This window comes from Homarus americanus, unplaced genomic scaffold (assembly GCF_018991925.1).
Source record: "Homarus americanus isolate GMGI-L3 unplaced genomic scaffold, GMGI_Hamer_2.0 scaffold38801, whole genome shotgun sequence".
Lineage (NCBI taxonomy): Eukaryota > Metazoa > Arthropoda > Malacostraca > Decapoda > Nephropidae > Homarus > Homarus americanus.
In genome coordinates, this window is record NW_024732537.1 from 445001 (window position 1) to 461906 (window position 16906).

General features: G+C 44.7%; 1 protein-coding gene across 5 annotated transcripts in view; it reads right to left on the bottom strand.

Moving 5' to 3' along the window:
* LOC121868897 (multidrug resistance-associated protein 5-like) overlaps positions 1–16906 on the bottom strand; it is a 115268-nt gene that overhangs the window by 44910 nt on the left and 53452 nt on the right. For all 5 annotated transcript variants that reach the window (XR_006089475.1, XM_042369908.1, XM_042369909.1 and 2 more), the window contains one exon: positions 12568–12824. Coding sequence is in view for 4 of the 5 variants with exons in the window: in XM_042369905.1 (XP_042225839.1) it covers positions 12568–12824 (257 nt within the window). In the remaining variant the exon portion in view is untranslated. The remainder of the gene's footprint in view (positions 1–12567; positions 12825–16906) is intronic.

The window sequence follows — 16906 nt, forward strand, 5'->3', positions numbered from 1 at the left end:
CAGACTGTGACATCAGCACAAACTTCAATAATTCACAGTTTAAATAAGAGATGTATCTTGCCAAACCTACATTCCATCACGGTAGTTCTGATCATGTTAAATTATTCTTACGCAAAAACTATATTACGCAACGCGAAACTAATCCTACTTTACATCTGCTAACTCCGCGTTAAGTTTCGTCACGTAGTAACAAAATGTTTGCCTTGTTCATGGGGACACCTCGTCTTGCAACACTTAAATTTCAGGACGCATGATGGTGTAATGTTGACTTGCATTGAGTATAGTCTCCCAGCATAATCCCTGTCTCTTTACATGCACCTCCCACCCCTCCCACGCAGTCTCCCAAGTCTCGCCCTTAAAACACCAAACTGAGTCTCTCTCTCTCTCTCTCTACAGGTCACACAAGCAGCTGCCTTGCCATCCTGACTGGAGGAGTAAGATTAATACTGGAGGAAGGAAGTGAGAGGCAAGAGGGTTACAAGAGAGAGAGAGAGACGATGCCTATTATGAAGGTCAAAGACTCAAAGAGGCGCAACAAGTCTCCCGCCTCCTCACCCCACCCATCACCCAGTACTATCCCTCCTCCCCTCACCCTCACCACACCATCAAGAGGTCGCGTCGCTACACAAGGCCAGACAAGGGAATTAGGCCCAAACCACACTACTATCAGTCCATCTTAACTAGTCTAATAATTTCACCCTTCATTAGTTATAAAGAGGTGTTTCATCTGTATGGTAGAGACTAAGAGCATCCGTGACGTAGGTTATGGGACGTGGGTAGATGTGATTATTTCAACAGCTAATAGTAATCCTGGGAGAGGAAGAGGCGTGTTTACTCCCCCTCTGAACACTCCCCGTCTGGTCTTGGATGTTTAATGTAGCGACACATCCTGGCTACGTGTCACGTTCGAGCCAGTTTAATATTTATCATTAGTATTTTATATCGGCATTGTCTCTGTGCACTCTCTGTAAGCCTGCACTGTCTATTGTTATCCAAGGTATCGATGTGGTAAGTGTTTTTGTAAGCTGTGTTACGCCACTTAGTTCTCAACGGTTGGTATGCTCGATCACTGGTGCCTATTGATACTGGGGCCTACTGACTGGGCCCTTTTGATACTGGGTCCTACTAACTGGGGCCTATTTAGCCTGCAACGCAAAATCTAGGCGGAAAACAAGCAGATTAAAGACTCTGGATTGGCTGGTTGTGCTGGCCAATCAGAGTAACTGACGTCATTATCGACCAGTCGGAGAGGAATTTGCAGAATCCGAGAGGTGACGTCATTATCGACCACTAAGAGAGAACCTGACGGATTTATCGGTTAACTCAAAAGAAACTTATTTGTTATTATCGGCCAGTGAGTAAGACCGATATAATTATCGGCAAGAGAAAGTAGCAACCTTATCTATGCAACTATCGGCCAATCTCGAGAGCTGCCGATGTAATCAAAGGCCAGTTTAGAGAGCCGCCGATTCAACTATCTGCCACTCAGAAGGTATCTAACGCTGTTATCGGCCAGTCATAAAGTATTTGACGATGTTATCGGCCAATTAGAGATAATTTGCTTGTTTTGTTCAGTCAGAGATAATATCGGCCAATCAGTGACGATCTGGTAATTATTGATCGGGGTGCTGTCTATTGCATCGAGAGTAGCGGAGAATAGTTGAGATAGTTCAAATGATGTGTGTGTACCTTCGTCCACACACACACACACACACACACACTCTCTCCTGCAACAAAAAACAAACAATAAGCCAGAGGGTAACCTAACCATAAGCCTCTGCGTGACAACTTGATCTGCGTGTGGGTGGGAAAGACGACCTTTTGGGTGGCACTGAGTGGGTCGTGACGGGTTGAGGAGGGGCGGGGTGGGGCAGACACAAGGCGGATCACGGCAGACACAAGGCGGGGCGCGGCAGACGCAAGGCAGGGCGCGGCAGACACAAGGCGGGGCGCGGCAAACAAAGGAAGGACCTTAAGGGCACTAATACAGACAGGCGGCATCGTCTTCACAAAGGGAGGGAGGGAGGGAGGTGCGAAGTCAAAGGGCCTACAAGGAGGGAATTCAGCGGCCTGGAAGACGAGTGATAATTGAGGATGATGATGAGGAGGAGGAGGAAGAAGAAGAAAAGAAGAAGGAGGAAGAGGGGAAGAAAGAAAAAGGAAAACTAGAATAAAGAAGAAGAAGAAAGAGACGAAAAAGGTGAAAGCAGAGACGAAAAACGCCCAGATAAGAACCCAAGGAGATAAAATTCAATTGGATCATAAAGGAAGACTAAAGAGACAATGATAGCAGGATGTAATTGGCGGGTAAAAGAGTCATAGACGCAACAATAGTCCTCTTTCGATGTGGCAAACCTAACCTAACCACACCTAACCTAACCACACCTAACCTAACCCTAAGCCTTACCTCCCTTCCACCTGTCAGACGGAGAAATAGAAGTCTTATTCTAAGGGAAAGACAGACCTCGTATTTTAAGTAATTTTAGGTATATTTAATGTCCTTTAAGGTAGATCAAGGTGGTGTGGTATACCTTAAAGACACTGGTTAATTAGTCGATCCTTTAATTGGGAGTCGTTTGATAGTCATGATCAGCAGTGACATAAGCAAGTTTGCGGATGGCACCAAAATAGGGCGGCAGATTAATTCAGGGCAGGATGCAAATGCACTACAGGAGGATTTAAATAAACTGCAGGAGTGTTCAGAAAAATGGGCAAGTGAAATCCAACACCAGCAAGTGCAGCGTACTAATATTGGAAGAACAAATACTGTCAATGTAAACAGCCTTAACAACATCAACCTAGAGAAGTCGACTTGTGAAAGAGACTTAGGGGTACTTGTAAGCCCGGACCTACGGCCTAGAAAACAGTGCGTTAATGTTCGAAATAAGGCAAACAGAGTATTAGGTTTTATATCTAGAAGTGTAAGTAATAAGAGTGCAGAGATCATATTGCAACTATATCTTGCGCTAGTCAGGCCGCACCTCGATTATGTGGTTCAGTTTTGGTGCCCTTATTATAGAATGGATATCAATTCACTGGAGTCGGTGCAGCGAAGAATGACGAAAATGATTTCGGGACTTAGAAACATTCCATATCAAGATAGGTTAAAGAAACTAAACTTGCATTCCCTAGAAAGACGAAGAGTGCGGGGAGATATGATAGAAGTATTTAAGTGGGTGAAAGGAATCAATAAAGGGGATATAGATAAAGTTCTTATTATATCCGAACAGGATAGGACTCGTAGCAACGGATTTAAGTTGGATAAGTTTAGGTTTAGGAGGGAGATAGGAAGGAACTGGTTCACAAATAGGGTGGTGGACGAGTGGAACAAGCTTAGCAACTTTATAGTAAGTGCTGGAATGCTGGAAAGTTTTAAAAGGAGGCTAGATAGATTCATAGATGATAGAGAGTGGTAGTAACTCTCGGCAGGAGCTGCCATGCACAGGCCAACCGGCCTATTGCAGACTTCTTATTTTCTTATGTTCTTATGTTCTTATCAGTTTATGTAGTTGTGTGGGTTCGACTCCCCTCGTGATCGTAGCTTATGAAAACACACACACACACACACACACACACACACACTTGAGTTTGAAAAGATTGTTATCTACGAGTATGAAAACCTTTCATCCAGAACACATAAAAGACGTGAGTTACTACTTAAAAAAAATTCCCCTCGCTAAAAAAATTCCCTCGTTCCCGGAAAAGACTCCCTCCCCCCTCCCGTAGTATTCCCCTATGCGAGGTATATGAACCTCTGGCGGGGAGGAAAAAAACGTACCATACAATACAACTTTTTTTCTGACTGGCAGGGATAAAAAACAAGCCAACCAACTTCAATTATTTCCCTAGATTAAAATGCAGTACAGCTCCTCAGCCTTTGATTTAAGAGTGAAGAATACAGAGAGAGAGAGAGAGAGAGAGAGAGAGAGAGAGAGAGAGCAACATAGCGTGACGGTACCAAGTTCACTGGGTTACTCACACGCAACGTATACCATTAAGGATTAAAAGGACTCGTTTACATCAGTACCCAGCGGACGAGGCCACTATACAGAGAAGGGGGAGGAAGGGTGACAATAATACAGAAGAACAAAAGAAAATAACAATTCGTTCTATAACAGAGAGACGGTGTTCCTGTAAACACACAAGTTCAAATTTTAGGGGAAAATATAGGGTAGGGTAGGGGAGAGCATGTACTGTATACTTTCCAAGGGAGTATTTACCCCAGTATGAATCAAAGGACAGTTCCCCAGGGGGGTACAGTACATCAACAACGTCTAGGTACTTCCCCAAAGAGACGTGAACTACCATCACACACACACACACTTGTTCCCAGGAGAGTTATGTTGGACAGCTCTACTGAAGAAGTGATACATTATTTACCTGAGCCACTGTCTACAGGTAATTCTCTCTACCTGGACGTCTCCCGTTGGGTTTCTTTTCCCGTCTACATTATTTATTAAGTTATTTCGTTGTTCTGGCGATTTTAAGATTTATTTTTATATAACCATTAACTTCTTTCATCTCACTACAATAACACGGAGTTGAGATCTTCGTAAACAACAAAATACAAGTCTCACTGTTGAAATATCTTCTTCTATTTAACAATAAGTAATTTATATCTATTAATTTTTATTTTCTTCCAATAATTTGAGAAGATAACGTGAAAAAATATTCCTTTTTTGGGGGGAGCAAGTTGAAGGATTTTTCTTGAGACTGTTAGTATGGTAGTGTTTAGGAGTTGCTAATTAATTGTGGTTACTATGAATACTCACCTTTCCCGCACCCTGTTGTCCTCCATCATGGTGACAGGTGCCGTAGGAGGGACCATCACGTTGGGGCGCCATGATGTAGCCTGTGGGTCGCTGCCTCCTTGGTCAAGTTCACCTGGCGATCCCTCCTCACCCACCACCCCGCGAACACTCATCTTCCCACCTACCACTCACTTAACTCTTGATATTCCTACAGTGACAACTTTATGGCATCAAATTCTTACAACGAGAATATATCATAAGTTGTCTCAAGTATTCTCGCTGCTGCAACGCACACTAACCATCAACACTAAACAATTTCGAAGTTACTTGTTTAATTTACTACAAGGATGGTGTGGCTAGGACGAGTCGGTAGTGTGTACGGGAGGGACTCTGTGTGAGTGTGTGTGTGTGTGTGTGTGTTCCTTGCCGTCAAGTGGGTGTCAGCGTGATCCCCTGTTGGGACAGAAACTTCCTTTTCATGCTCCTTTGTTACAGTTACTTCAGGTGATATAAGAAACGAACTAAAACATGTAAATTATTTCACTGACATGATATTTCGGTTTCTCCTTCACAATCCATATTTAACTATATTGATATAACTAGAAGAAGAATACTCACCCATGACAGGAATTTACCTGTCCTCTGAATCTGTCAACTAAAGGTACCGATTAAGCAAGACAAGGGTAGAGAGTTTGGCAACATTGGCGAATTACAGCTGCACTTACACTTCTGCACGACCGTCTTCCAAGGCCTCGTGCTGTTGTAGACACGTTGAGTTACAAAAGTGTTTTCCGAAGAAGTTACTCAAAGGGAGACAGTCTTACGAGTATCTACCACCAATACTCTCCCAACCTCTCTAAAGTGATGTGCCATCTCCCTTAAACACTCAAGACGGCTATCAATCATCTCAAGTTATATCTCAGACGGACAACCGTAATATTTTTTTTCAGGTAAGTAACTTCATCTTTTATCCCCGACTGTGGAATTTCGTTACATATTTGGGTATAAGTATTTTATTTCGTCAGTTAGGAACCATAAGCAGAGTCCCTCCCTTTTTACCAAATATTTCAACTCATGGGATTAGTTTTCTGAACTATAAGAGACGCCAGGATCTCCCTATAACAGGTAGCGTCGACTGTACTTATACGAGAAACTTGTATAAAAATTCCACGTTGTTTGTCCCATTAACATTAAGCCTTTCTCTTTCTCAGTCTATGGTCCCTCTTTGCTTAACGACACAGCTTTACTCTTAGAGGCTTAGAGCTTCACCAAGTGAGGCTATATAGCTTCTCCTCGCTCTAATGTCCTCTTAAGCAACACATACGCTACATATTTTACTGATCACGTCAACACATCACGGTTACAGCTCAATGCTCAACATGTTTACAAGGTGATCGAAAAGTCCCTGTGCACCCAAAATAATTACTGTAGTTACTTACCTTTGGATGCTATTTTTAATATTCCATTTAAGTAGAACAAAGTATATAACAATGCAAGTAGAACAAAGAACAACGGTATTTTAATTATTGTAGATGCACAGGAACTTTACGATCACTCTGTAAACCGGTATTACTTGTTCTGTGTTTAGTTGACAAGACTCTACAGTACAGTCACCCACATCAGTACTGCCTTGCTAAAATGTTACTTTTCTCAACCTAATTATATTCTATGACGTAATTAAGACACCAACCTAGGGGCGGTCACCGTGGTCTCCTGCCTCATGCCTCAGACAGGTACTTCGGTCTTGGCCAATTAATCGACCGCTGGCACAATAGAGGTATTGTTTGGCCTCAGTCTGGTCACGCCCGAGACAACACAGCTGACCGGCTAACACACACACACACACACACACACACACACTTGACCCTACAGCTTACCACTTCTTCTGTATCTTCAAACTAATAGGAACTGACAATAACATCACTTCCCTAACGACCTCTCACCCTCGCTTCTTGTCTACCGTGTTGGTTGAGTTGACGGGCGGGAGAGCGGAGCCACCAGTAAGGATCCGTGAGGAACAAACAAGATAACAAATCAGAGTTCAACTACATCTGCGGAGTGAGGAGGTGTGAGGGGGTGAGGAGGTGTGAGGGGGTGAGGAGGTGTGAGGGGGTGAGAGGTGGTGTGAGGGGGTGAGGAGGTGTGAGGTGAGGAGGTGAGGAGGAGGTGTGAGGGGGTGAGGAGGTGAGGGGTGAGGGAGGTGTGAGGAGGTGTGTGAGGGTGAGGAGGTGTGAGGGGGTGTGAGGGGTGTGTGGGGGTGAGGAGGTGTGAGGGGGTGAGGAGGTGTGAGGGGGTGAGGAGGTGTGAGGGGGTGAGGAGGTGTGAGGGGGTGAGGGGACATGTGGGAGTGAATAGGGGGAGTGGGGGTTCAAGAGGGGGGGCTGTCAGAATTGCCAAGGTCATCATGATAGTTACACTGGCATATTTGTGGGATCAACAAGCCATTGTGTTGGACATTACGTAAGGCAGGGGGCCACAATGTCTAGGGTACAGTGCCACGGTGCCAAGAGGACGTATGGAGTAAAGGACCTGTTACAGTGCCCACAAGACTGAGCCAATGACCTTTAGGGACATTACCACTAACAACAAAACGGCATCTCTCACCCATCGCAGTCACACGATTGGTCGAGCGCTAAAAACAAAGAAACTACGATCATTGGTTAAAGGTCTCCGCTGAGGAATAAAATTCATTGGCCAGTCTTCAATTATGGAACTGTTCCTATTGGTGGGATTACACTTCGTCAACTTGGAGGAGAGGGAGGAGGAAAGGTGGGGGGAAGGTGAGGGAGGTGAGGAGCGGAGAAGAGGAAAAGTGGGGGAAGGTGGGGGAGATGGAGAGGGGAGAGGGGGAAGGTGGGGTAAGGAGGTGGGAAGCGGAGAGGGGGAAGGTGGGGGAAGGAGGTGGGGAGCGGAGAGAAGGAAAGGTGGGGGAGAGGGGGAAGGTGGGGATGGCATTGCACGTAGGTTAGGTTAAGTTTTTTCCATGCCTTTTTTGCTTGACTTTTTCCTGGATTCGTGGTTGGAGCCCGACCTTCACTTAGCGGCTACCTGATACTGCTACCATGAGAACGAATGGTATGGCAACGGGGTGTTTATTGTCATGTACTGAAGCAAATGGGTGAATGTCAACTCGCAAGTAAAGACACATTAGTCGTATAGTTCATTGTGAATTGTTGGGAGACGGTGGCAAAGTGGATGCAACACTCGCCTCCTATCCTAAGAGTCGCAAGTTCCCTTTCCATGCGCCCTTTCCTTGCACCCCCCCATACCCCCTTCCCCTATCCACTAGTTCACCCCCTCTATCCTCATTTACCCCCTACAGTGCTTATGTCCTGACTTACGTACAGTCTCTTGTATGTATGTATGTGTGTGTGTGTGTGTGTGTGTGTGTGTGTGTGTCAGCATGCTCGCCTCACAAGCGAGCGGACCCAAGTTCGATCCCCGGGCAAGGTGAAACTATGGGCAAGTTTCTTTACGCCATTTGCATCTGTCTACCCAGCAGTAATTGGGAACCCGGATGTTAATCGACTTGCGGATCGTATTCCGGGGTAATGGTTAGCCAGTGCAGTTGGCGAGATGTCCGGTCTTCTCGGACTATTCCTTGACACTGGGTCATGCAGCTCGTTAACTTAGGGTGTGGTTGTTGTGTTGGCGACAGCTTCTACACCTTAAACAAATTCACGCCTAGGTGGCACCTGGGCCGGCCATTCTCGTTACACGAGGGGCAACCATTATTTATTTATTATAATGCATTAGCAAACATTATATAACAACAGGCTGGTGAGGGCTTTGTGCAACGCTAAGAATGGTGCTCTCTCTCTCTCTCTCTCTCTCTCTCTCTCTCTCTCTCTCTCTCTCTCACATTCAGTTATTCCACATAAGGGATGGCGAGGAGCAACAGGGTGGCCCACTAAGGGGGGGCAAGATTGGCCGTGAGGGTGGGCCACTAGGGAGGGACGGGTGTGGGCCACTAGCGGAGGGGTGAGGGCAGGAGTGGGCCATAAGTGGGGGGGGGGGTGGGGTGAATGTGTGGGGTGACAGCCGCCTCCTCTGCCAAATCATGGTGACGCTGCAACAACCGAAGCCAGTCACGCTACCTCCTGCTCCTCCCCTTCCTTCTTGACGTCTCCCTCCCTCCTCCTCCCTTCTTTTCCCATTCTTTCTTAACTACAGCACTTCCACACTTTCCTCTCCATCCTTACCTCTCAACAACTTCTTCTTCCTGTTTCTTCCTGTCTTCTTAAATCCCTTCTTTTCGTCGGTATTTTCATCTTTTCCTCTTCCCTCACATCCCATCCCATGATCTTTCTCTCTCCACAAGACTCCCAAGGTGACGCAACCCCCATTTAAATGAAGTCTCGGACCAAACAAATCCTAAAAGGGGAACTTTCACAACTAGTTTAATAACGAACACTTTGTCAACGTCTAACATCAAACGACACAATGTAAACAAGGTTATTAGTTCATTTCCATCTTAAGAAGCAACCCCGTCAGCTCCCCACCTACAAGAAACTTAGTTCACATTCATCTTAATAAGCAACACTAAAACCTGACCTTGTGACGACCGCCTTATAATTCTATTTAAACCCGGGAAAAATAACGACAACACTGTTGACACGATGATATAAGCATTGTATATAATGTGTTGTTGGTGACTGAGTCTTAAATGCTGTTTTATATATCATACTTGGTGCTGGATGACCTAAACGACATCTAAACTTAATTATAAACACTAAAGTTTAAAAGAATTTCACGGTATTCATACTTTGTTGTATACATGACGCTTTGTTTCTCGTCTCGGTTGGTATGACGTCAGAATCACGTGACCTCTGGCCCAAAGCCAAACATAGACCTCAAGGACTGTCTGGGAAGCCTCAATACCGGGGTTGGAGTCTATGGTCACCACTGGGGTTGGGCTTGGTTATGCTGAGTTAGGTTAGGTTTGGGTTGGGTTAGGTTGAACTAAGTTTTATTAGATTAAGTTAACTCAGAAAGCTTCGTTCACATTAGCTTAAAATAAACCACAAAACGATAACTTCAAATCCAGCGACGATAATACAAATCCCCCCCCCCCCGCCCCAACAACACCAATAATTAACTCTGAAAAAAATATCACATCCGGGCTTTATATACAACTAAACAAATCCCACCTTTTATAACATAAGATAACGCTTCCGGGGGGTATTTACAAAGCTTTAAAACACGTAAATAAAAGCATTAAGCTGAAATAAAAGCATTGCGTCTATTTTCCTTTCAGTATAATTCACACGTATAGATAGGGTCAGCTTCCAATGGCTGGCTCTAGCTTGTGATGTTTTTGGCTCTTTGTGTGACCACTTGGGTGAATCTCTCTCTCTCTCTCTCTCTCTCTCTCTCTCTCTCTCTCTCTCTCTCTCTCTCTCCTCCAGGTACTCTCGACACAAGGCTCCTCCCAGCCATAATCACCCACGCAGGCGTAGTCTACAATGTGTAACTTCCTCGAATCGCCCACCTTCCTTCCCTCCCTCCCTTCCTTCCTTACTGCTTCCCTCCGTCTGTAACTCTCGATCCCAGTCTCCCAACTCTCCTTCGTGTGACATCCTCCTTCCCTCAACCTGACGCCATCCCTCCCTCCTTCCGTCTCTCCTACCTCTCTCTTTCTCTCTCTCTCAGGAAACGCTTAGTGCCGCACGAGACCATTTTAGCTTCAGTACTTACATGACCCCCCCCCCAAGCCCTTCTGTCCCTCGAGTCAATAACAGCTATACACGATCGTAATAACAACCTCCAGAGTGCTTTACCTATCCATCAGGCTCTATAATCCAAGTGTCAATAACAGGTACGCTTGCAATAACAACCTCTTAGATCTTGTACCACGCCTCCCCAACCCCTCCTCCCCCAACTCCTCCTCCCCAACTCCTCCTCCCCAACTCCTCCTCCCCCAACCCCTCTTCCCCAACCCCTCTCCCCAACCCTCCTCCCCAACCCCTCTTCCCCAACTCCTCCTCCCCCAACCCCTCCTCCCCAACCCTCCTCCCCAACTCCTCCACCAACCCCCTCCCCCCAACCCTCCTCCCAACCCTCCTCCCCAACCCCACCTCCCAACCCCTCCTCCCTCAACTCCTCCTCCCCAACTCCTCCTCCCAACCTTCCTCCTCAACCCTTCCTCCCTCAACTTCCTCCTCCCTCCCCCAACCCCTCCTCCCCAACCCTCCTCCCCAACCCCTCCTCCCCCAACCCCTCCTCCCCAACCCCTCCTCCCCTCAACCCTCCTCCCCAACCCCTCCTCCCCAACCCCTCCTCCCCAACCCCTCCTCCCCAACTCCTCCTCCCCCACCCTTCAATCTCAGAAATCAATGACTGTCACCCTTCCCCTTACCTTCGAAATGACAAGCCTTATGGTCATTCCACCCCCATTTTCCCTCCCCATAGAATCAATAACAGTACACCTACACACGCACGCACACACGCACGCACGCACGCACGCACACACACATACACACACACGCACCTCCCTCCGTCCTTCCCATACCTGCCCTTCCCACGCTCGTATAATCGATAAGGAAGCGTTCGTCATATTAAAAAAAATATATGTTTGTTTCATCATCATCATCATTGTTACCCATCTAGTCAACAACCTTCTATCAATGACCTAACTCTCTTGCAATAACGTAATAACATATATTCATGATAAGTAACCCTTCTAATCTCTCTCTCTCTCGCTCAAAAACAAGTTAGTCATTGTGTCCTTAAAATCAATAACTTCCCGTCCCTCAAATAACACACACACACACACACACACACACACACACACACGGAGACATATCATACTGATTGCCAGGACTAAATCACACATTAGAGGGTAAATTCACAGGTCTCGGACGTCTTCCTAACCCCCGTCATCAAATATTCACAGGTGTTAGGCTCCTGTCGGCCCACACTGATATACTGTACATTATCTATGAGGAGGAGTCTTGTTGGGTCTGTCTGTCTGTCTGTCACACACACACACACACACACTGAAGAACACATATCAGTTACTGTACATAAGTAAAGGCGGGAGAGGAACAGAAGTACGCCACTATAGTGGAGGGTGGGGAAGGGGGAAATTAGGAAGGAGGGAGGGAGGGAGGAGGGAGGGAGGGAGGAGGGAGGGAGGGAGGGAAGGAAGGAAAGAGGGAAAGAGGGAGGGAGGGAGGGACAGGAGGAGGGGGAGAGGTAGGGAGGGACAGGAGGGAGAGAGCTAGGGAGGGAGGGACAGAATTAAACAAGCTTCTTCCTTCCTTTCTTCCAGCGACGAAGTGAAAATTTGAATTAAATTATAAAAGTGCTAAATGGTCGATGCTTTTTTTCTTTTGTTTTTGTGTTATAAGGTGAACAACAGGTGGTAAGAGGCCAAGTATGGATGACATAATACACAGACTTTATTGAATGACGTGGAGGAATGACGATGATAATGATGATAACAATGATGATGACAATGATGAGGATGATGACGATGAACGACAATGATGAATGGCGATGACAAACGACGATAATGAACGGTAGAACAAAGAAGAAAACACACGAAAGGAATCTGAACTTATACCCAGCATATATTGTATACAGAGGCAACTGATCCCAGACTCCTGTCTAGCGGGCGTGTGGTGGAGAATTTAAGCCCTGTTGTGATGTTCTCTGCTGCTGGATATAACGGACCTTCTTCTCAATAGTTCTTAAGATGGAGATTTTATCAACTGACGTACCTACTATATAACGGATTTTCTTCTCCATATAGTCCGTTAAATAGAGGTTATTCCACTGGCCTAAAACTCCCCAAAGGTACAGTAATACTCACACTCTGATGTGGTCAAGGTCCGGGGCGTCTTCCTCCCGCAGGCGATATGTCTCCTCCGGGTACAGGACATCCTCAGGCTTCTTCCTCGACTTGTTTTTAGTGGTGGTGGAGGAGGAGGTGTTGTTGGGCACGACTAGAGGGCTGGGTTGTGGTGCGGGGTGGAGTCTGGGAGAGGCGGCGTCCAGCCCATGGTTAAGGGTGATGCTGCCACACGACCCCCAGTTGTGCATGATGATGCTTGAGTACCGCTGAGACGGCTGTAATGAATGATAATAAAAATGATAATGAATTATAATAATAATGATAAGCGAGATGGAGCTGGTAGCAGCTGTGTGACTGCCTGAGGGACAGTCTATCGCCTTCTACTGTAAAGGCAACATCTGGATTCTCGTCAGCCAATATTTTCCTGCAGGACAAAGATTTGTTCTCGTTGGTCTAACCCTAGACCCCAAAACGTGATTGTGAACTATTAAATCCTCTGAGAACTCTAAATAACTTTAATAAGTGTAATTATGTACTTATATTGATCGTATTATTCAAACTGTGACCTGATGTATCAGCAGTTGTTATATGTGAATTGTATTCAACAGGTTTTGACCGAATTATACTCATCGCGTCAACGACAAGGGTCTTATTGTCCTGCACAAACCAAAATCGCTCCTATGAGCGATTACAATAATAATAATAATAATAATAATAATAATAATAATAATAATAATAATAATAATAATAATAATAATAATAATAATAATAATAATAATAATAATAATAAACACAGACAATATATTTAGATTCAACTATAACTTTCCTCCTATTCTAGTCCAGAAATTCAGGGAGATGCCCATCCTATCACCCAGCCAGCCCAACGTATCTCCGACATACAGCCGCCCAACACCAACACAACTAAATCAACATCCCATTTCCCCTTGCCGTATAAATAAACCACTGAGGAAGTCATTCATATCTCAGAGGGGAACTCAAGCTCTTGCCATAAAGTTGCCATATGACTGATGCAACTTGAGGTAACTTGTCGTCATGGCGTGTCTTCCTCTTCCCCTGGGACTGCTAGTTTGTCGTGGTAGTGTAGTAATGTTAGTCCCTTGCCACAATTTGCCATATTGGGGCTCCATATAGATTTTGCTGTTGTAAGTTGCCATTATTCGATTTGATACACTGATATATGGTCATAATTTGCCATTTTTTGGTGTCAAATTGCCATTGATTGATGTTTTACCCTTGGATTATCAGTACAGTTGCCATATCACACTTCCAAACTTAACTCTACACACACACACACACACACACACACAAAACCAGGTGGCAGTAGATCCGGGACTTACCCTCGTTCACTAATAACAAAAGCAAACAGGTGACCCCCCACGACCAAACACAGGATGAAAAGGAACGATTCTCACTACCACATCTCTATCTACACTCACCCAACACGTTGTAACAGGTCTAAACATTTGTGGAACACATTGGAACAGGTCTGACATTTGTGGAACGGTTGTAACAGGACTAAGCATTTGTGGAACACGTTGGAACAGGTCTAAACATTTGTGAAACACGTTGGAACAGGTCTAAACAATTGTGAAACGGTTGTAACAGGACTAAACATTTGTGGAATGGCTGGAACAGGTCTAAATATTTGTTCTAACTGATGTAACGTTGCTATATACACATTTTTAGGTCTCTAATTCTCACTAAATGTTCGCATGTTTAATCTCTCATTATATATATTTTATAACGTATCCCAAAGTCTCATAGTGAAGTTACGACACCCAGTTAGCAGCCAAAACAACTAACTTGATAAGGGAATGTACAGTAGTCAATCCTTTTCAGTCCAATTGCGTGAGATGAAGAAACAATAATTTTTGAGAATCCAGTCAGAAGGGATTATTTAAACTTGTTTCTGAACACGTTGGGACATTTCTAAAGTATTTTTTTAGGTGTCGTAGTGTCCATCTAAAGGGTTCAGAGCTAGAGAAGGATCCAACAATACTGATTGATCCCTTGACACGCTGCCCAACCATATATAAATATTTACTGCACACGAATCGACGTTTTCGGACATCTGTTGCCGCTTGTCTAATCAATAGTGACTTGGTTCTGTGAGAGGTTGGACCTAGTATATAGCTTGTAGTGGAGGGTTGATGAACAAGTGGAGGATAGTGTAGGAGGTGAGGAAGAGGTGGGTAGTGGAAAAGAGGAGAGAAAAGGAGAGAAAAGAGGTAGGTGTAAGTAGGAGGAAGAGATATTAACACCCTACACAACATCGATAACACCTGCTACACCCTTAAGTGACCTCTACACTTCACCATCAACACCAACCAACCCACTACACCTCACCATCAATGCCTTCAACAGCCTCCCAGCCTCTCCCCACCACTCAGCCTCTCCCCACCACTCAACCTCTACCCACCACTCAGCCTCACCCCACCACTCAGCCTCACCCCACCACTCAGCCTCACCCCACCACTCAGCCTCTCCCCACCACTCAGCCTCTACCCGCCAGTAAGTAATCTAGCTAAGTAGAGGTACTGAAGAGAACTTGTGTAAGAGCCCTGGTGGCGACACAAAGACCGTCCACAACTCCCATACATCACGGCAGGGGTCTGGGAAAAGTTAGTATGGGATGGAAGCTGTAGAAGAGAGGGACGAACTACAAGCTGTCTCGGTGTGTTATGGGGTGGGCATGTTTACTGGATCATCTGAATATTAGGAAGCCCAGTTTATTTCATCCAAACGCTAACCTAACCTAACCTGTATAATAGTTGTTGCTAGTACGTGTATAATATTTTTTGTTACTAGTACTTGTATAATAGTTGTTCCTAGTACGTGTATAATACTTATTCGTTTAATTTCTTCCCCCTCCCCGCCCCCCAAAATATAATAACAAAACAGACGCTCACAATGGAATACGAAAGAGTCAAATAAAATCTATGTTTCCGAGTACAAGTTTACTTCCAAATAAAACAAGTTACTTTTTTCTCAAATTGAAATAACAAACTTAAATGCAAAACAACAACTTAAACATTTTACCAGGAGAGTTAATAATGGATTATGTACACGAATTGTCCTTAGCACGAAGTTTATTTAAATTTTTAGAAACCAGAGCAGGTTACTCGTTCAGGGAAGGTATTGTGTTAAAGAATAAACCAGTTGACGTAATTGACCTTTGACCTGTGCTTGTGACCTTGATTATTACTTACATACATATAACACACTGTATACTAAGCCTTCTGTACACAAGGAGGCAATATGGCCGGCCGACACTGCACTTAACTGCCTTCAATTTCTAACTTGTAACATTCAGTATTCATTTACAACTGGGTGTCCTGGGATCGAACTCACCAACCTTAGGACAAGATACCAGCACTGTCCCCACTCGCCCACAGCTGAAGATCCCGTTAAAAAATAAATCAGAAACCAGACCGCGGGGGTAAAGTGACCAACCCCCATCACAAAAACTAATGTACTAAAGGTGAGGCAGGTAGGAGGAGGTAAATGGAATTCCTGTAGAAGGTTAATCTAAAATTTAACCTAACCTGACCCTAGTTCTGGAGGTTACTTGACACGAGGTCACCTTGTCTCGGAGGTTCTCACAAGTCTTAGATAAAAATTTCAATGCTATTATATTAAAGTTTATTTTAGTACTATACCATTATGTTTAAAGATCTTATTTGTACTTAACATTATTATCTTTTGTACACCTACTTAATATTCAAGGAGGAACGCAAGACCTCTTAACCTTCTGTGTGTGTGTAAATTCTCACCCTGGCAGTAAGAGTCATCATGGTACAGTAACCGACCCGTGTGATCAAGCAGCCTCAAGTGTCACTTGAGCTTCCATGCTTCTATTCACCTATCAACCTCGGACCTTATGTCCTCCTCAGGTGACGAGATCGAGTTTGGAGATATAGTTCTGATGCACAGGTAAGGTGAACCACACACACAGGTACATTTAAGATACAAACACACCCTCAACACCCTCATCATCAACACCTATCAGCCTCTACACCTCACCAAAAACACCTACCACCATCTACCTACCACCACCAACACCTACCACCATTTACACGTATATCTAGGCTCTGTGAACCAAGCATTGTTATCAGAATCTAGTTAACCAGGAACTTGCGGCGTATGTGTTACCACGAGCCATATATTATTCTTTGATAAAATTATTATCTAAACTGACAAGAAAAGACCATATTTCTTTATAAAATGAATAATGACCAGGAAATAAACCAAAAAAAATTAGTTATCATCCCCAGTGTGTAGAAAATATAACTATATTTGGTAAGCGTTTGGTCACGACTCTCCCCTGAACCAACTC